Source organism: Lepus europaeus, chromosome 1 (genome assembly GCF_033115175.1).
Source record: "Lepus europaeus isolate LE1 chromosome 1, mLepTim1.pri, whole genome shotgun sequence".
Lineage (NCBI taxonomy): Eukaryota > Metazoa > Chordata > Mammalia > Lagomorpha > Leporidae > Lepus > Lepus europaeus.
This window is the reverse complement of record NC_084827.1, coordinates 20,714,765-20,738,887: the sequence shown is the minus strand read 5'-3', so window position 1 is coordinate 20,738,887 and position 24,123 is coordinate 20,714,765. Positions and strand designations below refer to the sequence as shown.

General features: G+C 46.2%; 1 protein-coding gene across 1 annotated transcript in view; it reads left to right on the top strand.

The window, feature by feature from the left end:
* The first annotated feature begins 2,675 nt into the window (after window positions 1-2,675).
* SND1 (staphylococcal nuclease and tudor domain containing 1) overlaps window positions 2,676-24,123 on the top strand; it is a 409,440-nt gene continuing 387,992 nt past the window's right edge. Inside the window, exon 1 of the mRNA XM_062203815.1 lies at window positions 2,676-2,960. Within this exon, the coding sequence (XP_062059799.1) occupies window positions 2,883-2,960 (78 nt within the window). The 5' untranslated portion in view covers window positions 2,676-2,882. The remainder of the gene's footprint in view (window positions 2,961-24,123) is intronic.

Genomic DNA, 24,123 nt, shown 5'->3' with positions numbered 1-24,123 from the left:
AGTCACACCACAGTCCCTGGAGGGACTTTTTCTCTCCCACAAAGCAGATCTTATCAGAAGTGGAGACTGTGGGAGACAGTGGAGTTGGAGTTAAGTGAACGGAGAAAATGTCAACAGATCCAGCACAGTTTGGACTGAATTGAGGAAACAGAAGAAACCCAGGAAATGTGTGGGGGCCTGTAGTTCATCACAGCACCGACTTGGACAGCAGCATGCTTTCTCTATGTGATAGGTGTGCAGGAAACAGATCGTGAGCTAGAGTTCTGATAGGTGGAGAGTCCAGTGAAAGACAATGGAGACTGCAGAAGAAGATCACAGGAGAGGAGCTAAAATGATGGGCAGTGCATGGAGTTTAACCAAGGATCGAGGATAATGCAGGAAGGAGTTCATAATGAGAGTCCAGAGGTTTGGGGGATTTGAATCCCAGTTAACAGTAAAGAACTGTGTACCTCAGGCAGTATCTACGATGATCCCAGAGATCTGTCTCTGGGTTTTCATGTCTTTGTATAACACTTTGAGCTTTAATGAGGGCTGAGCTAGAGACCCAGCCAAAGGGATGGGACGTGACGCCTGGGATTAGGTTAAAAAAAGTCGGGCTACCAGCCTGCTTGAGCTCTTTTGCTCACTCGCTTGCTGAGGTGGAAACCAGCTGATGTTTCATAAGCTGCTGTTAGGAGAGACCGAGCCTTCGAGGAACTGCGGCTCTCAATCCAACACCTGCAAGGGTGAGCTTGGAAACAAATTCACCTTCAGTCAGCAGAAGGAACCTTGATAGGAGATTTCCCTCCTACCCTCACACACTGATTGCAGCTTTGAGAGAGACCTGAAGGCAAAAGTACCCAGCCAAGCCATTCCCAGACTCCCTGACACAGAATCTGTGAGACAAATGCTCACCGTTGTAATACTTTAAGTTTTGGGTAAATTGTAATGCAACAATAGATAACTAATACAAAGTATGTGATAATTATTAACTGGGTGAGAGGGCAAAAAGGATAGCAACTACCATCAGAGAAGTGATGTTTGAAGTTACGATTTCAGCCCTAACGTTCATCTCTCCTGGAGAGGGTGATGTGCATAGGTCAAGTTCACTGGAAATGAAGTCAAGGCCCGGAGATGCCACGATATTGACCAAGCGGCCACGATATTGACCAAGCGGCGCTCACAAATACGTAAGTCATCCCGGGTCACTGGGTGGAAAAGTGTGAACAACTTCAGGGTCCGGTGCTGTGGCATAGCGGGTAAAGCTGCCACCTGCAGGGCTGGCATCCCATATGGGCACCGGTTCGAGTCCTGGGTGCTCCACTTCTGCTCCAGCTCTCTTCTGTGGCCTGGGAAAGCAGTAGAAGATGGCCCAAGTCCTTGGGCCCCTGCACCCGCACGGGAGACTTAGAAGAAGCTCCTGATCCAACCCAGCTCTAGCCGTTGCTGCCGACTGAGGAGTGAACCAGTGGATGGAAGACCTCTCTCTTTCTGCCTCTCCTTCTCTCTGTGTAACTCTTTCATATAAATAAATACATCTTTTTAAAAAAACAATTTCAGCGAGCGAAGGGGTGGGAGTTGGGACGGGCAGACAGTCTCAATCAGAGGCACAGTTCTATAAACAGATGAAATGAGGCTCAAAAAGACGTTTTTTTCAAGAGGATAGTGAATTCATTGTATGGAAGGAGGCACTGGGAACCTAGGCAGATGGTGACCCCCAAAGTTGACCCTGGAGTATGTGAAGTCCGGGAGCAAAAGCAAGCAACCTCTTCTCCAAAGAGCCAGAGGGTAACCGGAACCCTGCGTGGAGCCGGGAATACCACGCCAGGTGCCCGGCTCCACAGAATGGGCGCGTGACGATCACCAGTTCTCGGGAAATGTCCATGAAGCGTTCGTAGGCCCTGGCTCTTGTCGCAAAAAGCTGGGGTCGGAGGCGCTCAGCGCACTCGGCCAGGCCCAGGAGCCTTGGTCTCCTCCGGGAGGCTTTTCCTACCTAAGTCACGGGAGCATTTGCAAAGCCAGGGCCGGTCCTTCGCCCCCGAGCAGGGGACACGTCAGCGCTCTCGGCGACATGTAGCAAACATGAACGGAGCGCCCTGCAAGCGCTGGATCCCGGCGCCGCAGACTGGAGCGGACGGAGGGCGCGCGGCGAGCTCTGGAGAGGACCGGCATCCCGAGGAGAAAGTCAAGGCTCTGACTTTCCCAAGTTCTCCCCATCCTCAGCTCGGGCGCCGAGCCGGAAGTTGGGCAGTGGCCAATACCGACACGCCTACCAACTTGGCCTCCCGGGTGCAACCCGGGTGCGCCCACCAGGCGCACAGCTCGGTCCCGGGGGCGGCTTCGGCGCCCGCGGCGCTGGGCTTAATGGGCGGGGCCAAGGAGGAGGGCGAGGCGGGCTCCACCCTTGGGGCTCCCATGGCCCCTCGCGCCCCTCGGCCAGACGCTGACGTGTCCTTTCCTTCCCACTACACCTCCCGACACTACCTACGCCGGCTGCCCCGGAAGTCCCGCCCCATATTTATCCCGTCACCGCAAATCAGCTCTTTCAGCGCTTCCTGGTGCTCGCCCCTCGTTTTGGAACTGTGGGGCGGGGCTCCGAGGGCAGGGTGCCTATTGGCTCGAGGTCCGGCGGGCTCTGGGAGCTGATTGGCTGGAGGGCGGTGGCGCTCTGGCACGCTTGCGCGGCGAGTAGAACGTGTGGCGGCCGCGGCGATCGCGTCTGCTCTTTAGCTCTGAGTCCCGCTGTAGCTCCTGGAATCGCCCGGCGCGTCCGATCCGTGCATTTCCCGCAGCAGGTCTCCTGCCCGCGCCTGGCCTCAGCAGCCTCTCACCAGCGCCCGACACCCACGTTGGTGCCTCCAGCCTGCCGGTCCGCACCACTCGCTGCCTTTGCTTCTCCACACATGGCCTCCTCCGCGCAGAGCGGCGGCCCTTCTGGGGGACCCGCGGTCCCCACCGTGCAGCGGGGCATCGTCAAGATGGTGAGAGCGGGGCCCGGGACCCCGACCCCTCTGCCTGCCTTTGGGCTAGGGTCAGGCGTCGACTCCGCTTCCCCTCCCGCCAGCCTGCGTGATCCCCCAGGTCCCCTTTTTCCCGACCCCTTCCTCACTTTTCACCCCTCCTTGGGACCCTCCTCGCTAGACGGAAACTGGGACCGGCTCCCCTCGGTCCTTGTGTTCCGGACACTCCGGCGTGCGGGGCCGCCGTGGTGCTCGCGGTCGTGGCGTTTGGATTCCCGGGCTGTTTGCAGGACTGATGGATTACTGACGATTTGTTGATGTTTGCCCTCCCGCTCGCCGTCTTTCTGTCCGCGCTGACACAGGCCGAGCAGTTTGCAGGTTTCCGAGGTCCGGGCAGGTGCTGTGTTCCGTGGCCACCGCGAAGGCTTCTCTTTGCCCGACGTTCAGTCCCTAACTCCGATTCTCTCTGGCCGTCCAGCCGTCTTCTCCCTCGCATCTCTGGTGTCTAGTGTCTGGGCCCGAGAGCGCCGGGTCCTTGTGTCCCGACTCTTAACAGGTTAGGCCGTTAGGAATCCTGGCGATCTGTGTTGCTGCCCCGCCTCTTACAGATCAGGAGAGTCGGTTTAGGGAGAGCAGGAGACTAGCTTAAGGGCACATGGTGGTTTGGATCGGCGCCAGGATGAGGGCCCGAGTGTTCTGATTCCCCACCTCGTGCTCCTTCCGCTGGACAGTCTGCCTGATTTTGTTGTTCCTCACTTTCTTCATGTTTGACTTTAACCCTGCAAACTTCATTTTAAAAATTTTAGCTCTAGGTGCATAATTTTGTAATATAAATTTGCTGTATCACCTGCCCCCTGGGTGATTCAACTCCCAACCTTCTCAAATCCTAGAACCTGACTTTTTCTTTGGTTGTTACCATATTTTCTGGTTATAGTAACCATAACTTCTGGATTTCATTTCAGATTGCAATGCTGACTTTTCCATATGGAACAGCAAATATAGTTTATGACAGTTTCTTCCAAGCTATCATAGTTTTTGTTTTAGAAAGTTTTTTTTTTTAAATTAATTAATTTATTTGAGAGGCAGAATTACAGAGAGAAGAGAGAGCAAGATGATCTTCCATCTGCTGCTTCGGGTAGAGCAAATGGCTGCAACGGGTAGAGCTGGGCCAATCTGAAACCAGGAGCCAGGAGCTTCTTCCGGGTATTGCACGTGGGTGCAGGGGCCCAAGCACTTGGGCCATCCGCTGCTGCTTTCTCAGGCCATTAGCAGGGAGCTGGATCAGAAGTGGAGCAGCCAGGAATTGAACCAGCACCCATATGGGATGCCAGTGCTGCAAGTGGAGACTTGACCTAATATGCCACAGAGGAAGTTTGTGTGTGGATTTGATTCAAGATTTCCTTCCCCTCCATAAAGATAATTGTCCGCCATCAACTTTTCCAGTCTTGTCTTTTTCTTCTTATTATACATAACAGTGTCATAATTTATCAGAAACTGAACTTGCAATGTCCGCATATTCCCCTTTGAAATATTCACCTGACCCGTGAAAAGATTATCCTGAAGTGGCTTTTTCATTTGCACTGATCTTCTCTTTGATCTTTGAGTTTTTGCCTTACTCAGGCTCAAGTTTTTCTTAAAGGCTCTCGTATTTGGTGGAATGTGAATGGAATGAGGCTGAACATATTTTTGTTCTGACTGACAACGCTGGAGGCGTCCAGGGGGCCAGGATTCTATGACATAGCTTCCTGCATATATATTGACTACCCCCAGGGACACTGCGTATCGGCAGTCCTGCCTGTTAGGTTTTGTGCTAGGTGTTCGGCTTGTATTATCTCATTTATAACATACAAAAAGCAGCTGATGGATGACATTTTACAGAAGTGTGATTGGCACTTCAGAAAGAGTAGTTTGCCCAGGGGCAGGTACTTTTTATTGGTCATAAGAGTCCCAGCTGAGACTTGAGCCCAGTCTGGGAGAACACATGATCTTCAAATATCATGCAACCTTGCCTAACTTCAGGCCCCCGGGGTATTACTTTATAACATGGAGGGTGGGGCTGGTGGTGCATGGCCACAAATTGCAGGAAAGTGAAGCTGACTGTAATTTACTTGAAAAAAAGATTAGATGTTAGTCCCTGTCCCAAAGCTACCATCACTGTGAGTGAGTTCATTTCATGCTTACGGCCTTTTTGTGCACTGGAGTGTGGTGTAAAAACAGTTGAGTCTTGGAGGTGGCATTTAAAATTCCGTGGTTTGAGCCGTCTGTTCTGTGCACTCCTTGCAGGGACCATACAGCAGGGGTGGGAGGGTGAGTTACAGGCAGGGGTTAGGGGAGGGAAGCTAGGTGAATTGCCGAGCCACGGGCAGATTTGTGCTGGGCTTGGAAGCCTTGTCTGGAATGAAGAATGGACTCCTGGCAAATTGCTGTGTGGGAAGCTCTTCTTGCAAAGCAAACTTGTATTTTCCTGGAAAGTGATCATTTGCTGCGGGCCCAGGAACTGCTTTGTAAGAACACTACAAAGGAAGATGGAGCTCTTATGTCAGAGGCAAATGAAAAAGAAAGAGTTTGAATTGGAAAGGAGAGACACTGCTTTGCTGCCTTCAGATGGGCAGAAGTTGCAACACTGTCTAATCAGGTATGCCTTTCAGTGTGAGTCCAGCTGGATCCTCTGACGTGGGCGAGGGCAGAGGTCTGCTGCAGTAAAGTGGAATAGTCCTTCCTCTTTTTCTTTTGTATAGGACTGTGGAAAGTACAAGTTTCTTTGGTCTCTGCCGTGCCATCCTAGTAAACTCCGTATTATTTTAAATATATTTTTTTTAAGGTTGGAGAAAGAACTTGGTAGGTAAGTTGTAAAAATCATCCACCAGTAGTTTTTTTTAAAATGTCCATGGTGGTGGCTGAGTCTGCTGTTGCGAGTGAGGGCGAAGGGGCAGAGTAGCTCCTGGAATGTGTTTGAGGAGGAAGTGGGCAGTAAGTTGACACAAGCATTTTGCTGCCGTTCTGGTTACTGGAAAAAGTCAGTGAGGTTGATGGAAAAACTGAAGATGGATTTGTATTTTGAGTTGGGAGGAGACTAGCAAGCGTGTGGGTAGAAGAAATGTAATTTGGATAAGTAAATGTCTTTGTTCAGTTCTTATTTTCTCAAAACCCAAGTAGCTCCTCATTCTGGGTTTCTTTGAATAATTTAGCTGCAATGGAATATTGTCAGCAAATGTTAAATAGATCCGTTTAGAAGAGAAGTCTTAGTATACATTTACTTGTCCCACTTAGCAGCTACATAGACGGCAATTTTCTCTGGTTGTACCGACTTGTTTATTTTGTTTTGCGGATTCAGCCCTTTTCTGTGTCTTTTTACTCTATCTTTCCCTTCTAACTTGTTCTGCTTGCATGTCTTCGAGCGAATCTGCCACAGTTCTTGAGTCTTCCGTGCAAGTACATGTGTTATTCTGCTGCTGATGGGCAGGCTGAAGGGAGGACAGTGCCAAACCCAGGGAGCTCTCGTTTCACTCCACCCTCAACTCCACCCCCTTAATTGTGGCCAGAGGGGAAGGGAATCTCTCTGCCAGTCTTCGCTCAATGATTCTCATTGAGTGGCTAAGGGCACTCAAAGGAGGAGAGGGCCATAATTTTTGCTTTGCTGGGATTTGTGCTGCCAGGATGTTGTAAAGCAAGATGTAGACTTCGTGTTGGGTAGGTTAGTGGGAATTTCTTCAATGTACAGCCTGTAGGAAATGCTATCTGTAATTTCACCCCGATAGCTAAGTGTTTCTTAGGAATCTGAGCTAAGAGGTATGTGTTTTTCAAGGGTTGAGTGGGGGCAGAGTAGTCTGTTGGCCTGCTCCTTTGTGTACTTAGCTCATGCAGGGAAAAAGAAAAAATACCTTTCCTAAGCTATTAAAATACCCTCATTCTAGTACTAAAATTGATAATAATGGAGTTGAATAACAATATTTTATAAGAGTAATTTGCAAAGAGTAGGTAGGATAGGATGAAAGGCTTTTCCTGATAGTTTTAAAATTGCCTGGGTCCCAGCAGGTAAGCATGGTAGCTTACAACCAGGATTGTAAGTAGAGGAACAGGAGGTTTTCACTCAACCCTTCCTGTCATTTGTGAAAAAGGAGCGTCCATGTGGCTCTAGTTATGCTAACAGTAGTGCTGCCATGCAGCAATGAGTGGAACAGAATAAGCAGTCCTGTTTCCTTTTTTTACTGAGCAAATATTTATTGATCATCGGCTGTCTGTCATGCTGTCTGGGTATTGGAGAAACAGAATTGAAAAAAAAAAAACCAAGATCAGAGTCCTGCCCTTATGACTTGTGGGGTAGACAGACAATCAAGGCGTGGGGAATCGGCACGGTGATGTGGATCAGATAGTGTTGGCAGGCTGGGGACTGGGACGGTGACTGTAGGAGTCGGGGCTGGGGTGGCTCCTTTGATGCAGTGTGTTCAGGAGACTTCTCAGAAGGTGGCATTTGCACTCAGGTCTGATAGACATCAAAGAAGCAAACATAAAGGAAGTGTGTACCCAACAGGGCATAGTGACTACAAAGTCCGTGGGGTTTCCATCGATGATTATTCTAAAGTGTTGTTACAGTAGCTCTTCAATTCCTTAAAGTTCAGTATGCCCCATAAATGCTATGAGTATAAACCAAGTTATTTATAATACATGTGTTAAGGGTGATAAATGGAAGAGAGGCAGTGGAGGTGGTCACTGTTCTAGAATCCTGGAGAAATGAATAGCTACCATTAAGTCCACTGAATAATTGTAAAAATGTGGGATTGATTAAAAAAAAAAAACTTGCTTTTAGTTTTATGCTTGTTTCTTATAGGCCCATGACTAAGGTTTTCAGGTAGTCCCGTGTATTTCCAAAGTCACTGTCTATCTTCCCACGGAGGGGATGTGGATGATACGATAAATGTCAAGAGCAGGCTCGATAAGAGTTAAACAGAATCTTGAATTTGTCCATGTTTATATTGCTGCTACATGGAATTTACTGCGGTTCTGGCCTCTGGCAGTACTTTCTAGCCTAGTAAGCTTCAGTGATTAGTGTTTGTGTGGGGCAAAATAGCATGCTTCAGACCTCCACACTGGGTGGGTCATGGCATGGGAGGAGACTTCTGAAGCCAGTAACCAGTGCTGGTAATGAGTGGGCAAATGATTTGGTAAAATCTGTGCCCCAGTTTACTTGGAGCGTGGAATTTGGGAAACAAGGGAACATTTTAGTTTCTATTTGTGGGTTCAGAGGAGAAAGATGGCCAGGTTTTTGAACCAGGTGAGAAGATTCTCAGGCCTGTTGAGTACTCTCTTTTGCATTATGGGCAGCTGGCCAGCTTGATGGATGTTCCAGTGGGAGCAGAGTGTGCCTTTCGGGGTCTGGTCTTTGGATTATTTCATTTCTCAAAGAAAGGCATGGCTAAGTGCTCTAGGAAATGCTGTGCCTTATCAGGGACGAGGAGTGAAAGAAGGGATTCAACTCTGACTGGGTTTAGGTAGCTCTTCATCATTTATCACTGGGGATGGCTGCACACCCAGTTTCTACTGCGACTTCTTCTCTCAGGAGACTGACATATGCATTTTGTTTTTACAGCAGAAACTGACGCAGAATCACAGGTTGTGAATATTTGATGCAGATGGAGTGTTGTGGGATTTCAGTTACTTTCAGTGAGACTCAATATGATAAATTAATGTTATGTTTTTCTCACTTATCGCTAATGTTTCAGAAAAAAAATGAACAATAGTTTCAGTTGGCATTTTTTTAATTTAAGAAGTTAAGCACCTTACAGGAAGAAGAAAACTCATGAAAATTTCAGTGTCACTTTTATATGCCGTTTTTGAGTTGCTTAGTCTGTGATATGGACCTGGCCTGCACATTCTGTCATTTATATGCTTATCACACCCTCTCTTCTCTTTGCCTCAGCAGATATTGAGGTGAGGTGCTTTGAGTTGTTTCTGTGTGGGAAGTAATCTGCCTGTGTGATGGTCTTGCAAAAACCAACCTCGTGTGTAATAGGAAGAACTAAGGAGATTTGAGGGACCTGTGCTTAAAGTTAATCAAAAACGTTAGTGTTGTCCCTGGGGTGCAGTGTGGCGGGGGGGGGGGGGGGGGAAGGGAGAGGGAGAGAGAGAGAATTATTGGCCTATAAGTAGGGTATAAGTTCTGGCTCAGGTGCTGCCATTCGTGATCCAAGTATTCCAACCCTGACTCGACTTCCCTAAAATGAGGTGGCTAGATGCATCATCTCTAAGCATCTTCTGGTCCCCTAAGGCTGTGATTAGTAAGAAACCCTATATTATGTTTCTTTTAGGCTTGTTAAAGCACAGCTGAGAAATCTCATACCTTATGGCAGGCTTGACTTTGAAATACTGCTTATCCTACAGTAAGCCTGTTTTCTGTTCCCATTCCTTGTTTTTTGAAGAAGGTGGCTTAGTTGAAATATGGTTTTCTAGTGTGGGAGACTAGAGAGTTAGGGTTTGAATTACTCTAAGTAATTGGATGGTGGAGTGGATAGAGAAAAGAGAGGCTCATGGCTTTTCAGTAGTAGAATCAGGATAAGCTAGTGGGAGCGATTGGTTGAGACCCAGAGGAACATGTGGCCGGTAGGTTTTATTCACCCAGTCTCAGCCTTACTTCAGAGCGCTGCCGTATTCTCCTAGAGCAGCAGGGCTGGAGTTGAGAATGGTGGCAGTGGGGGAGGGAAGTTAACCTCTAGCTTGTGGGGAAGGTCTACTCTTTTTATTTATTTGAAAGTCAGAGTTACACAGAGAGAAGGAGAGGCAGAGAGAGAGAAGTCTTCCATCTGCCGGTTCACTCTCTAATTGGCCACAATGGCCAGAGCTGCGCAGATCTGAAGTCAGGAGCCTGGAGCTTCTTCCAGGTCTCCCACATGGGTGCAGGGGCCCAAGGACGAGGGCCATCTTGTACTGCTTTCCCAGGCTACAGCAGGGAGCTGGATGGGAAGTGGAGCATCGGGGACTCAGGCCACAGTGGTGGCCGCAGGGAGGGTCTGCGCTTGCCCCACTCCTGATTGAGGGACTCTGGTGGGAGTGTGGGGCATGCTAGAGTTCTGAACCTTGCTCTTGTGGAGTCCAGATTCTTGTTTCTGTTTTTAAATCTTTTACACACTTTTCTTTTTATGTGCAAATAGAAGATTGTCTTGATTTACTCTTGTAATTTCTCCACCGGTTTCCTTTCTTTCAGTCTGGCTTTCTTTCTAGGAGTAAGTTTTGAGTGAGAGGAGCCCAGTGATTTTCCTGAAACAGATCATTGCATCAGGACCATCTAAAAGACCTTTCAGAGGCACTGAATTAAGATCTCTGGGAGTGGCCTGGAACTCTGTTTTTAATAAGCCTCACTCCTCAACAGTTCTGAATAAGTTTGGTATTGATCTTGCTTAGATTCTGTACTGTATGTAGTTGGACAGGACACAGATGGTAAGTGAAGTGTTTGTGGGGTGCAAGTTCACCGGAATGTGAGGAGAGGAGGAATAGTGGCCTCTCTCTTGTCCCAGGGCATCTTTAAAAGTCAGGAGCCAGTTAATTTCATCAAGATCTCCCGTGTGGGTGGCAGGAATCCAAGCACCTAGGCTATTATCTGTTGCCTCCTGTATTCGCAGGAAGTTGGATCAGAGGAGGAGTAGCAGGGAATCAGCCAGCACTCCGATACGGGATTTGGACATACCAAGCAGTGGCCCAACCCACTGCATCACGGTGGGTGCCCCAGATCCTAGGATGCTTTGCGTTGCTTTTAATGTGTAGCTCGATGTTGGCCTGGTGTCTTCGGAGTCCCGTTTACAGTGATGCTGAGAATCCTACTCCAGGGTCATAACTGACAGCTGAGAAGTTGGTGTTTTGTGTGCCTGACTTAGGCCATATGCTCATTTTTAACACTCATCTGCCACTTTTCCTTCTGTTTGCATTGATTCACAAGTTCTTCCTATAATTTGGCACTAGTAACTTGGAACATTATTGCTTGGAAAAATTTTTTTAAGACCTATTTATTTGAAAGGCAGAGCTTCAGAGAAGGGGTGTGTGTGTGTGTGTGTGTGAGAGAGAGAGAGAGAGAGAGAGAGATAGATAGATAGATCTTCTATCTGCTGATTCACTCCCCAAATGACCACAAAAGCCAGGACTGGGCCATACCAAAGCCAGGAGCAAGGAACTTCATCCTGGTCTTCCACAGGGTGGCAGGGGCCTAAGTACGTGGGCCATCTTCTGGTATTGGATCAGAACTGAAGCAGCCTGGACTACACCTGATGCTGATAATGGGGTGCCAGCATGGCCGCTGCTAGCTTAGTACCGCATTGCAACTCCTGCCCCTTGCTTAGAAGTCTTCAGTGCCATTTTCAAATATGAGGATTCTGACAAGCACACCTGCTGTTCTTGCCGTTCTGAGGCACCTCATACTTGGGTCTCTTGGCTTAGCTTTCTGTCCTGTTTGTTATTTATAAGCTCCAGTCCTAACAGCAGCAGAAAGTCCAAAGTGATTGAGTCAGTTGTCTTCGTCTTTCTTATTCCACTAGTTTGTTTACTACAGAAATAAAATTTTCTAGCAATTCTTTAGTCTTATGAAGTCCCTATGATTGGGATCATATTTGCAGTTTTCTTTATGGCCTTTTCTCATTTTGGCCAGAAGTTTTCCAGTTACTCCTTCAAAAATGCTTAGATGGATACCATCCAGAATTAGTAAGTTAATTGGTATTTAAATTATGGTCTTGTCCTTTAGAAGTTTTGTATTGTAAAGTTAAATACCATACAGTATCACTCTGTATGCTTTCCTAACTACCCCCCGCAGGGGGAAGGTCATTCTTTTTTTTTTTTTTTTTTTTTTTTTTAAGATTTTATTTATTTGTTTGACAGGTAGAGTTACAGACAGAGAAAGGTCTTCCATCTGCTGGTTCGCTTTCTGAATGGCCGCAACAGCTGGAGTTGGGGCTATCAAGAGCTAGGAGCTTGTACACCAGTACAGGGGCCCAAGCACTTGGGCCATCTTCTACCACTTTCTCAGGCCACAGCAGAGAGCTGGCCTGCAAGAGGGGCAATCGGGACAGAATCTGGCGCCCCAACCAGGACTAGAACCTGGTGTGCCACGCCGCAGGCGGAGGATTAGCCTGTTGAGCCTCTGCGCGGGCCTGTCATTCATTCTTAATCCCTTAAGCAAACCTTGACAGTGTTTGCTTCCAAATTTTTTTCCACACAGATACATACCTTCCTTCCTTTTAAAAAGAAACAGAAATGAGGCCATGGTGTTATGAGGGAAGGGACCCCCAAATTATGTTGTCGGGATCGAGAACCTTGGCTGGGCTTGGAGAAACCGCTAGCTTACTTAGTCCAGGTTCTTGTCTTCCCACGTGGAAGAATCCAGCTGGGAGACACATATCAAGGTGAGAAGAGAAGCAGGGTGTATTGAAAAGGGAGAGTACACACTCAGATGTGAGTGCCCGCAACTCATGAGGGAGGGTTGCCCCATCTGAGCTGCGGGTGGGGTCATCCTTTGTATAGGGTAAGGCGTGGGGCTGCAGGGCGCAGGTGATCTCCAAGAAAGTGGCCTGGTGCCTAGTGCCTGACGTAAAGTGTCGCTCAGCTGCATGGGGAGGAGTGGGTGTGCCGAGTCTTCAGCCATGCTGGACTGGCGTGGGAGGTGATGGGTTCAGGGCAGTGCACGGGACTTAGCTCCTTGTGGATCACAGCTTGCCTAGCCCCCGGCAATACCCTGTGATGGGAACTTTCATTTTTAACTGTTATGGTTTTCTTTCTATGTCATTTACAGATCTGCGTCATTGTTTTCTGTTGGCTGAGCAGTACTCCATTGTTTGTATGTATTATATCTATTTTCCTGCTAATGCTTTTAGCTTTTCATGATTCTGTACAACACTACACTTACTGAACTTCATACACCTTCGTGCTCTGTGCTAGCATCTTTTAAGAAATTCTTAAAAGGACGGTTTTTTAAGATAATTATTTTTAGTGGTAGTTGGGTACTTAAAACTTCTTTCTTTTCAGTAGCATCTTAGATTGAATTTAAAATACCAATGACAAGTGGCGGCTGGAGACAGCATCTCAGGGGAGAAGTCTGACTTTTTTTCCTACTGGCTGGCACATAGCTCTTCTCCTTCTTGGATAGAAGGTGGTGACTTACGATAGTGTGATATAACAAGAAATACATTGGTTTTCCTGGCACTGCGCTCCGAAGACTCAATTAATGGGGTGATTGCTGCAGGCAGGCCAGGGTGATGAGATGTGAAGGCTGAGGGATTCGGGCTACACAGAATTCTTGCCCACACTGGCTTCTGCAAGGACAGGGAGGGATGCCTAAGGCCTGGCCGAGTCATGCCGAGGACTCAGAGCAAGGAGCCTGGCACTTAACACAGCTAAAAGTCCCTCCGAATAACACCATAATGAACACAAAACAGTGCTGTGTTAACAAGTGCAAACAAGCATTGCTACATTCTGCCTCTCTGTTGTCTCGCAGAGGGCTCTGACCTGAGCTTGCTTTTTCTGATGCAGCATGTTGGTAAATGTTGGAGACCTACTTCCAGCTTCCTAGCACCAACGGAAGCATTCTTCTTTATTTAATAGGAAGGGTTGAAAGAGAATTGAAAAGGAAGTTATTCTTATGTGTGTGCAAGTATTATTAAATGCTGGTACACACAGGGTTCATGTACCACCTAAAACTGTGTGTGTGTGTGTGTGTATATATATGCATTTAAGTATATGTGTATATATGCATTTATATACATATATATGTACATTTATATGTGTGTGTATGTGTGTATAAACCAGTCCACACATTGGAAAACAGATATACTCTGTGTTTTGAGGCAGAACTTCACTGATTTTCTGGCTGTGGTTTAGATCATTAGCTTTACTGGGGCCTGTGCTGTGGTATAGTGGGTAAAGCCGCTGCCTGCAGTGCTGGCATTCCATATGGTCACCGGTTTGAGACCCGGCTGCTCCACTTCCAATCTAGCTCTCTACTGTGGCCTAGGAAGGCAGTGGGGGATGGCCCTGGTGCCTGGGCCCCTGCACCCACATGGGGAAGACCCAGAGGAAGCTCCTGGCTTCGGTTCGGCACAGCTCAAGCTGTTGCAGCCAATTGGGGAGTGAACCAGTGGATGGAAGACCTCTCTCTCTCTCTCTCCCTCCCCCCCCCCCCTTCTATCCCTGTGTGGCTCTGACTTTCAAATGAATGAGTAAATCTTTAAAAAAATTAGATTTACTAATAACTGGCTATAACCTTGGGCAAGAAATTTTACCCTTTAAAGTACCAGCTTTGCCTGTAAAATGGGAATAATAATAGGATTCACCTAATGGGACTGTTGCTGGTGAGGTGAAACAGGGTCTGGCACGGTAGGTGTTTGGTAACTGTTAGCTGGTGTTAGTAGACTCATGATTTTCATACAGTGCCCAGGTCAGCTGGGGAAGAGAAATGGAGCTGTGTAAGGCCGTGAGAACAGACACACAGCAAGTTTCTGTGTCGTTAATTCATTCTGAAGTTCTGGTTCCGCTTTTTGTGGAGGAGTTAAGTATCCTTTGGAAATAATATTGTTTAAAGTCTTTGGCAGAAACAAAACAGGGTTACATACCAGTCCCTAGTTTCTTTTTTGTTCCCAGCTATAGCAGAATTTTTAGTTCAGGGGCCAGCATTGTGGCACAGCAGGTTAAACTGCTGCCTGTGATGCCAGCGTTCCATTTCTGATCTGGCTCTCTGCTAATGTACCTGGGAAAGCAGCAGAGGATGCCCCTGTACTTGGGCCCCTCTCACCCACAAAAGAGGCTCAGATGAAGCTCCAGGCTCCTCGCTTTGGCCTGGCCCAGCTGTGGCTGTTGCAGACATTTGGGGAGTGAACTAATAGGATCTCTCTGTCTCTCCTTCTCTTTGTAACTCTACCTTTCAAATAAATAAATCCTTAAAAAAAATTTCTAGTTGATGTCTGTATCATTCAGCTGTTGCACAATTCGATTAATCATCTGAATGGTTTGTGAATTTTAAAAGTCTGGAAGACAGGAGGCAGAGTTCTTCCCCTCTCCTAGCACCTTGTCAACTCTTCGTAACCCCAACAAAACTCATCAACACTTAAGGTTTAATATATCTAGAACAAAATGTTCTTGACAGTGTGAAACATTTAATATTTTCTTTGCTCCAAAGGGGAACTAGCTAATTCAGGTTCGTTTGAGAGATTTCTGGTGTTTTCCACCAACTCCCGAAACTTCCTGTCTCCCAGGGAAGTCAGCAGAATTTCTTCTTTGCATGTAAGAACCCCTGACCTGGCTGCAGCACTGTGGTGACGACAGGGTCACAAAGATCCCTGGCTGCCTCTGCTGGTTGTCAGTGACACCCAGATCCCCTCTCCAGTGTGTCCTGACCCGAGGGATAAAGTGTGTGCTTCGTGGATCTGGGAAGAGCACAGAGACCTGGGAGAAAGGGGTTGAGGTGACACAGCTCCCAGAGAGAAGTATAAACTAAAGGAAGCTTGGTCTGTGTGTCACTGGGACCGCCCGAGCAGAGGAGCATTTCATGGTGGAAAGAGTGTTTTGTGGGTGGTGAGCACTTGACATTGGGAGAACCCAGGCTGTGTTGGATTCTGGGTGAAGCTTTAGGCTTTTGCGGTTTTATTTGCAGGTAAACAGAGGCAAGTAGCTGTGTTTTATAGTGGAAAGGGTGAACTTGGTGAATTGAAATGCTTAGGTATTTCTTAGAGAGTGGGAGGGTTGGAGAAATAGTGATACTTTGAGATCTGTTTTGAAAATCTTTTCTGGGGAGGTGGTGAAAGTGACAGGTGTCTTGACAGAGACAGAAGCATAAAGTGGATGAGATAGGGCAGGAGAAATGGCGAAGTCCAGGTAGGGGTGTTCTTCCAAGCAGCTGTGAGCGATCTGGATTCAATATGCAAAGTTAGGACAGGTTGCCTCGAGGGACTGAGAGTTGCTGGAAGTTTGTTGTAGGAAGGAGGAAGAAATGAGCTTGGAATTTTGTGCTTCCAGCCTCTGGGATAGACTAATGTGACATCGTGACCTTTTCAACTTTGGGAATTCTTGCAGGAGAAGGAAAATCCATTGCTTTATAGCCTTTCTTCATACCAGGGGCATTTTTATTTTTGGCAGTAACCCTAAACAGAGAATCACTGTGCCAGGGGAGATTTGTCCGTTTACCTGTCAGGGTTCCATCCCAGGTCTTAATGAGAAAAGCTGTGTGTTCATCCCTGTGTATCGGGTAGCAGGAGACTCCAGAGTCCCTGGGTCCTGGAGTCCCACAGAGATCTATTATTCACTGTGCGGTAATTACTTGCATTATTGCTCTTGGCAGGTGAGCCCTTTCACAGCCCAGAGGCCAGGAGGCCGCCTCTATTACTTAAAAGCTGAGTTATCTTGTTAAACTCCTCTCTGGTGAGAGCTTTAGAATCTCCCGGGACCTCCCGTAGGCACTCTGCAGGGCATAGGCCCAGCTCCTGGTTAAGTCGGTCCTGCTCTTGTATTAGTCGTCAGGATTCTAGCGCTGGAGGAATTACATAGCAAGCCCCAGTGTGGGGCTGCTAGCCTCCACTGCTTGTTTCCATTTAATTCCATTTAGTTCTGATAGCAGTGCTCTTAATCAAAGTCCCTGTCTTATTCTCATGTCAGAAGAAAATATATTTCTTTTGATTATCAACAGGAGAAGCTGAAAGGCAACATAGAGAGAATAATCAGCCCGGCACTCAGATTATCTGAGGAAAAGGAACTCAGAAAATTGATTATTGGAAGTGGTTGATGGCACAAGGCTCAGTGTAGTAAACATGCCCCACAAATCTGAGCTGTCCATAAACTTTGATTTGAAAGTTCTGTGCTTTGTATGTTAAATTTAGTTTGTCATTCATTGGAGAGAATGTTCCACTGCAAAATTAAAAAATAGGTGATGGTTGGAACCTCAGGGCTGGGCTGTAATGTTAGCATAGGCTGGGGAGATCAGTGTGAGTGTTTCTAACAGAAATGCACGCACAGTCTTATTTATGGGAGAGCATTCACAGGGTGAGTATCATAGCAATTCTTAGCTTGTGAGCAAGTTGCCTTGTTTAACTTCCTGAGGAGGTGTGCAGATCTGTGTGATAAGGTGGAACACTAGTGGGGAAGGAGTAGCTAGTTCTTGTCATTTGTGCTTTTATTCCTTTGTCGTGATCTCCCTCAACTTTAAATGGTAAGGAGACTCCTGGGATGGTACATTAACTCAACAATAAAGGATTCTGAATTGTTCACGGTAGATTTGTGATTTGTGTTTTATTTTGACATCTAAAATAAACTGTCAACATTTAAAATGGGAAGTCTCCAAACAAGTTTGAAATAAATAGGGAAAAATCAGTGCTTTTCATGTGTAACACTGAAGTTGTCCTACTTCCTCCAGTTCTATTGTTAATCTTGCATAGAAAGAAAAATAAATATATTAAACATGCTTTAGAGATGATTTACTGTGGACAAAATTGGTATTGTAGCATCCATATTTGAAAGCCAGAGTTGGGGGCCAGCACTGTGGCACAGCAGGTTAACACCCTGGCCTGAAGCGCTGGCATCCCATGTGGGTGCCGGTTCTAGTCCCGGCTGCTCCTCTTGTGGTCCGGCTCTCTGCTGTGGCCTGGGAAAGCAGTAGAAGATGGCCCAGGTCCTTGGGCCCCTGCACCCGCGTGGGAGACCTGGAGGAGGCTTCTGGCTCCTGGCTTCTGACTTTGGATTGGCGCAGCTCCAGCCGTTGTGGCCATCTGGGGAGTGAACCATCAGATGGAAGACCTCTCTCTCTCTTTCTCTCTGCCTCTCCTCTCTCTCTGTAACTCTGCCTCTCAAGTGAAAAATAAATGAATCTTAAAAAAAAAAAAGAAAAGAAAAAAAAGAAAGGCAGAGTTGCAGAGAGAGAGGGATTTTCCATGCACTGATTCACTCTCCAAATGCCCTGAACGGCCGGAGCTGGGTCGTTCTGAAGCCAGGAACCAGGAGCTTCCCCCGAGTCTCACGTGGGTGCAGGAGACCAAGCACCTGGGCTATCCTTGACTGCCCTCCCAGGCTGATCAGCAGGGAGTTGGGTTGGAAGTGGAGCAGCTGGGACTCGAACCAGCATCCATATGGGATGCTAGCACTGTAGACGGTAACTTTACCTGCTGCGCTACAGCATTGACCCTGCATCCATGTTTCTATATGTCACTTTTGAGAGAAAAAAAAAGCATGTGACTTTGCAGGAACAAAACCAAAGAACAGTAAACAAAATAATTTTATTTCAGTATGATATTTCAGGATCTCATGGTTTCATTTAGTTCTATCTGATAGAAAGATCCCTCACCCCATGACTTTGGATGTTTTGTAGTGCTGTGAGGAAAAACGGGAGATTCCAGCAGCTACAGCCTGCATAGCTAGTAATTTAATACCTGCTATCTCCCCTTTCTGTGACTGGAAAAGGTAGCTACACTTCTCTCCTGTGAGCATTGGAGTTGGGAAGTCAGAATTAAAAGAAGGAGCTGAGCTTACGGATCTAATTAACTGAGTAGCCCTGGAAGGACATCCCAGGCTTCTCCATCCTGTCTTGCTACCCCAGTTCTCACCCTCCGTCTGTACCCGAAACCAGTCAAAGGCTTTTGCCACCAGGGACTCTTGGGTTTCCTTAACAGAAGACAGACAGTGTGTTTGGGGAATTGCCTCCCATAATGCCAGCACATGACCAAGAGAAGTGATAGCCTCACATGTGTATCCACAGCTAATTAGTTCTGAACAATGCCAAACGTAGGTGAATAAGAAAACTTCCCTAGTTATTTGAAATCCACAAAATAGACTGAAGCCAGATAATGTGTAAAGGGAAAAAACAAACTTTTCTTCTTTAAGATTTATTTACTTGAAAGGCAGAGGTGACCAAGGGAGGAGACACACACACACACACATATTGATCTACCATCTCCTAGTTCATTCTTCAAATGGCCACAATAGCCTGATCTGGGCCAGGACAAAGCCAGGAGCCAGAAGTCCCATCCGTGTCTCCCAAGTGGGTGCAGGGGTCCACGTGCTCAGGCCATCTTGTGCTGCTTCCCCAGGAACATTAGCAGGGAGCTGAATGTGAAGTGGAACAGCTGGGATTCAGACTGGCGCTGCGGTATGGGATGATGCTGGTGCCTCAAGTGGCAGCGTAACCTGCTCCACAGTGCTGGACCCAGACTGTTTTCTCAGCTGTGTTGTCAAATTCAACACAGAACACATTTGTGACCAGATGTGTAGCGTTTTTCCCCCACACAGCAAGAGATTTCCCAGGCGATACCGATTGGATGTCAGTTCAGTTCTGATGCTGTCCATTGGAAGGTACCCTGACTCTCACGACATTTCAGACATCAGTCACAAGTCACAAGTGACCTTTACTTCAGACCAACAAGCAGTCTAGTGGGTTCCCACACTGCTGCCACCAACACCTTGGGTGGCTCAGAATACAGGGAAACTCTTTACTCAAATTTACACAATTATTGAGAAGGCTAGAGATGGACAGCCAGATAGAGAAATGGACTGGGCAGTCTGTGGGGCATGTGCGGCCATGTGAGCATGACTTTGGTCAGTGACCTGGAAGCTCATCAGATCCTTGAGAGTCTTTGTATTAGCGCTTGACCTCCCACAAGTCCTCTAACTAATCTTTTGGTCTTTCTGGTGACTAGCCCCACCCTCAGGCTATCTGAGGGTCCTACCCAAAGTGACTTCGTTAGCTTAAACTCTGGAGGCATCTAAGGCGGCTCATTAAGAATAACAAAAGATGCTCCTATCAGGAGATTCCAGGTTGGGAGAGAAGGCCCACACTTCCTGGAACGAAAAGTCCTTGCCAAGGTCCCTGCACATGACAAAAGGTCATCCAAAGAGGATCAGACCCGCCTCAACCCTTAACCCCCATGCCCTGTATCTATAAAAGGAACCCTCCCAACCTCTGATGCATGACTTCCCTGGCCCCCGCCTTATTGGGACCAGTGAACTTCTGCCTAGAAGCAGAATCCCAATAAAGGCCTGTAAACTGATTTATTTGGCTGGGAAGATTTGTTATGCACCGGACACCTTGTAGCTGACAGGGGGCCAACACTGTGGCACAGTAGGTTAATCCTCCACTTGCAGTGCTGGCATTCCTTATGAGCGCCAGTTCTCGTCCTGGCTGCTCCTCTTCCCATCCAGCTTTCTGCTATGGCCTGGGAAAGCAATGAAAGGTGGCCCAAGTCCTTGGGCCCCTACACCTTCGTGGGAGTCCCAGAAGAGGCTCCTGGCTCCTGGCTTTGGATCGGCTCAGCTCCGGCCATTGCGGCCATTTGGGGATTGAATCAGCGGACGGAAGATCTTTCTCTGTCTCTCCCTCTGTTTGTAACGCTATACCTTTCAAATAAATAAATAAATATATAAATGTAAATATACATATATATATAAAACACCCTATGACAGGAACTGGGGACAAAGACAAAGTATATTTCATATTATATCATATCTTAATGTGTTTAAAATGATTAACTTGTTAAAGTGCTTTAAAATATCTGGTAGTACCAAAAACAAAATCTTTGGACTGGAGTCCACCAATGTTTGGTAAATAGTATTCCAGTGGTTGGAATATGCAGAAAGCATGGCCCTTGGAATTATTAACTGTGCCACTGTTAGGCATGAGAACTGTACATTGCTTAGAATAGACATTTACATCCAAGGGCCAAAAGTCAGTTTAAAATTTGATGGTTTTAGTGGTCTCATCTTTTTTCATTATGGTAAATGCTACATTAATTTTATCCACCTGCAATCTGGGTAGGATTGTATTTGGAGCTCTCAGAGCCTGATGTGATTTGATGGTAGTAGTTTAAGCTTGATTGTGACTTCTGCTAAGCCCTTCCATCCCTATCATAGTGTCACTTGCCTATCCGCTTATTCTCTGAGTTTTTCCCCAAAGCTAAAAAGAAACAATATTACTCTCATTGCTATTAGTTTAGACATATGTTTTTGTTACCATGATACTTGGGATATAAATCTTTGGGGAGATCCTTGTCTATTAAGCAAGAATGAATATAAGAATACAATCATCGGATAGATAATAGCATTTACTCAGACACCAAGTATCCCTTTGGGGGATGTAGGAAGTGAGAAGACAATTGAATATTGAACAGCTAATTCTGAGAGTCTCCAGTGGTCAGGGATATGGATTTCAGTGGTTTCTGTTGAGGATAGAGTTGCTTTGACAGCTTGCAGGAAATAATCAATCTAGTGGTTAGAAATGAGATAGGATGGCATTCTTGACAAAGGTATCTTGGGAGATTTGACACCTCATAAAAAGAGGACTGAGGGAGGAAGTAGACTGGAGAAAATGTTAGCAGAAATAACGGGAACTTGCCAGAGCAGAAGAAGGTGATGCTGAAGAGAAGTTGAAGCTGTATTAAAGATGGCCGAGAGAGGAGGAGGATGGACAAGGTATTCACTCTGGGCACAGAGAATCCAAAGGAGGGGAGAAATAGGTGAGGACCTCCTTGCCTTTAGGTCAGGCCTCTGAGAACATTTCGGCTCCCTGTTTTATTTATTTATTTGGTAGAAATAGAAAAAGCAGTTATAAGCATAGCATATGTTGTTAGGCCTTTGTCTCTCATTAGCTACAGCAAACAAATTCCCCAAGCTTTGAGCTGCTTCAGGCTGAAAACCATGTCATAACTGTTTCTGTCCTGAGTCTAGCATTGTACCTCATACCTGGTAGAGCAGAATTTATTCAGAAAATACTTGGTTTTGGTCTTGTTCTAGGCCTTGGACCTACCATGGTGAACAAGATAGATAGCCCTTTCAGAGCTTCTAGCATAGAGGAGACTGATAATAAACAAATTATGTGGGCTAGTGCTGTGGTGCAGTGGGTTAACGCCCTGGCCTGAAGCTCAGGCATCCCACATGGACACTGGTTCGAGACCCAGGTGCTCCACTTCCGATCCAGCTCTCTGCTATGGCCTGGGAAAGCAGTACAAGATGGCCCAAGTCCTTGGGTCCCTGCACCCGCGTGGGAGACCTGGAAGAAGCTCCTGGCTCCTGGCTTTAGATCAGCGCAGCTCCGGCTGTTGTGGCCATCTGAGTGAACCATCGGATGGAAGACTTCTCTCTCTCACTGCCTCTCCTCTCTCTGTGTAACTCTGACTTCCAAATAAATAAATAAATATTTTTAAAAATTATGCTATATTTAATATTGTGGTGAATTCCAGGGGAGAGAAAATACTGCGGAACAATGTGTCCAAGTCTGGGGAGTGGGAAGGCATGTTTGACAAAACAAAGTTTAAACTGAATTTTTCGGAGAACACACAGGCTTCTGAGCACTGCAGTTAGGGTAAGAATGATTTCTCTAGCTTTAGTGTGCATCCCAGTCACATGGAGACCTTGGCAACATGAAGATTCTGATTCTGTGGGCTCGAGGTGGGGTGTGAGGTCTACATTTCTAGCTCTCAGGTGATTGCTGGGCTGTTGCTTCCATCAGAGGCTTTCTGTGTGTCTCACTTCTACATTTTTGTTTTCTGGTTTCTAGTGTGTCAATCAGTCCAAGTGCAGAAAGTGCAAAAGTGAAAAGAACTTTTTTTAGGGTCTTGGGAATTGCAGCTTGGGAAATGGGTTCAGATAGCTCTGAATCACTGCTCAGGAAAAAGCAGGAAAAGTGAGAGAATGTATACTGAGAAGAAGCAGGTGCTACTTGACTGATAGAGGATAAAGAAAAGAATCTGTAAACAATGGAAATGGCCAGGAAATATGAGGCTTATAATCTCTCGATGTGCATGTTGTACCCAAGATCTGTTTGAGTAGTACACTTAGTAAAGGCTTGAATTCTGTGACTTGAAAGCATATTGCATTTTTTTAGCATATAACTTAATTTCATTTGGAAGAAGATTGTGAAATGCCACTGAAAGTTATAGCCCATGGGACACAATAATAGTATTTTGACATTTATTTGCTTAGAGGATGTGTGTGCATGGAGAGGGAAGGAGGCGGGAGGAAAAGAGTCTCTTAACCACCAGCGGTGAGATCTGGTTCCAGTGGTGTGTTACCATTGAGGGTCCAAAACAGCTTGTAGCATATTTACTACTGTAAGCTTATGTTTAAACAATTTTGAAATAATTTCAAACTTTGATAATAATAGTACCAGTGACTCCTGTGTCCTTTTTAGATAAAGTTTCCAGCTGCCTTATCATCCTTTACCTATTTGTTACTCTAAAGCTAGAAGTCGGTTGAAACTAAAGAGTCTCTGAGATGAAAGGGCTTGGCTTACTGAGCCATTACAGATGTTAGCCAGAAAAGGACCAGGTCCTGGCACAAATCTCACTATATCTACTAGCAGTAGGGCTAAATAGCCGTTGGCCTAAGAGTCAAGAATATTTTTATACTGAAAATTTGGAGAAGGAAAAGTGCAGAGTATTTGCACTGAGCTTAAATGGGCTATAGATAAGAGATGCAGGTTAAGGAAAAGCTGGGGAGGATTGCTGCTTCTGGATTTGTAGGGAAGGCGGTGGTGTCAAGCCTGGGGCATCCACTTCTATGGGTTTTACGTGAGGGTTTCCACATGCATCCAACATCCTGGAGTAGTCTCTTGCCTTCTTGGCCTGTAGCTGTTAACTGTTGAACTTCTCTTATCTCCTGTTTTACCCTTTGTCCTTTGTAATTTAATTAAGAACATCTAATCTTTATTATTGTTGTTATATCCGGTCATGATTCATAGAAGTTCTGTACTGTAAAATTGCAAACACAGAATTAGAGAATAATCAATCATTGCTGCTTCCCATCATGGAGGGTTAGGTCTCTTTGGGCCTCTGGTCACAATATTTTCATCAGCTGATCAATATATAACCTTGTTCTGTGTGTGCTTCTGTTTAAAGACAGCTTATTTAATCCATATTATTGATTCTTTCACACTGAACTTACAGTTAACAGCACTGTAACTCATGCTTGAATGAATCTCATCTAACACACATGATTACTCTCAGATATACCACAATAACTTTCTTGCACTTAGGAATAGTAGGCAGCTAGTCAGGAATATGTCTGGGGGCTATTTTAAATGGTGAAATCAAGAAAATGCATACAAATGCAAAAATGTGGCACTGAATAGATCATGGAATGAACATGTATATCACAGTTGGCTTTATCATTACTATATTGAAATACTTGAGGCAACTAACCTATAAAGAGAAAAGGTTCATTTAGCATGCTGTTTGGGAGGTCAGAA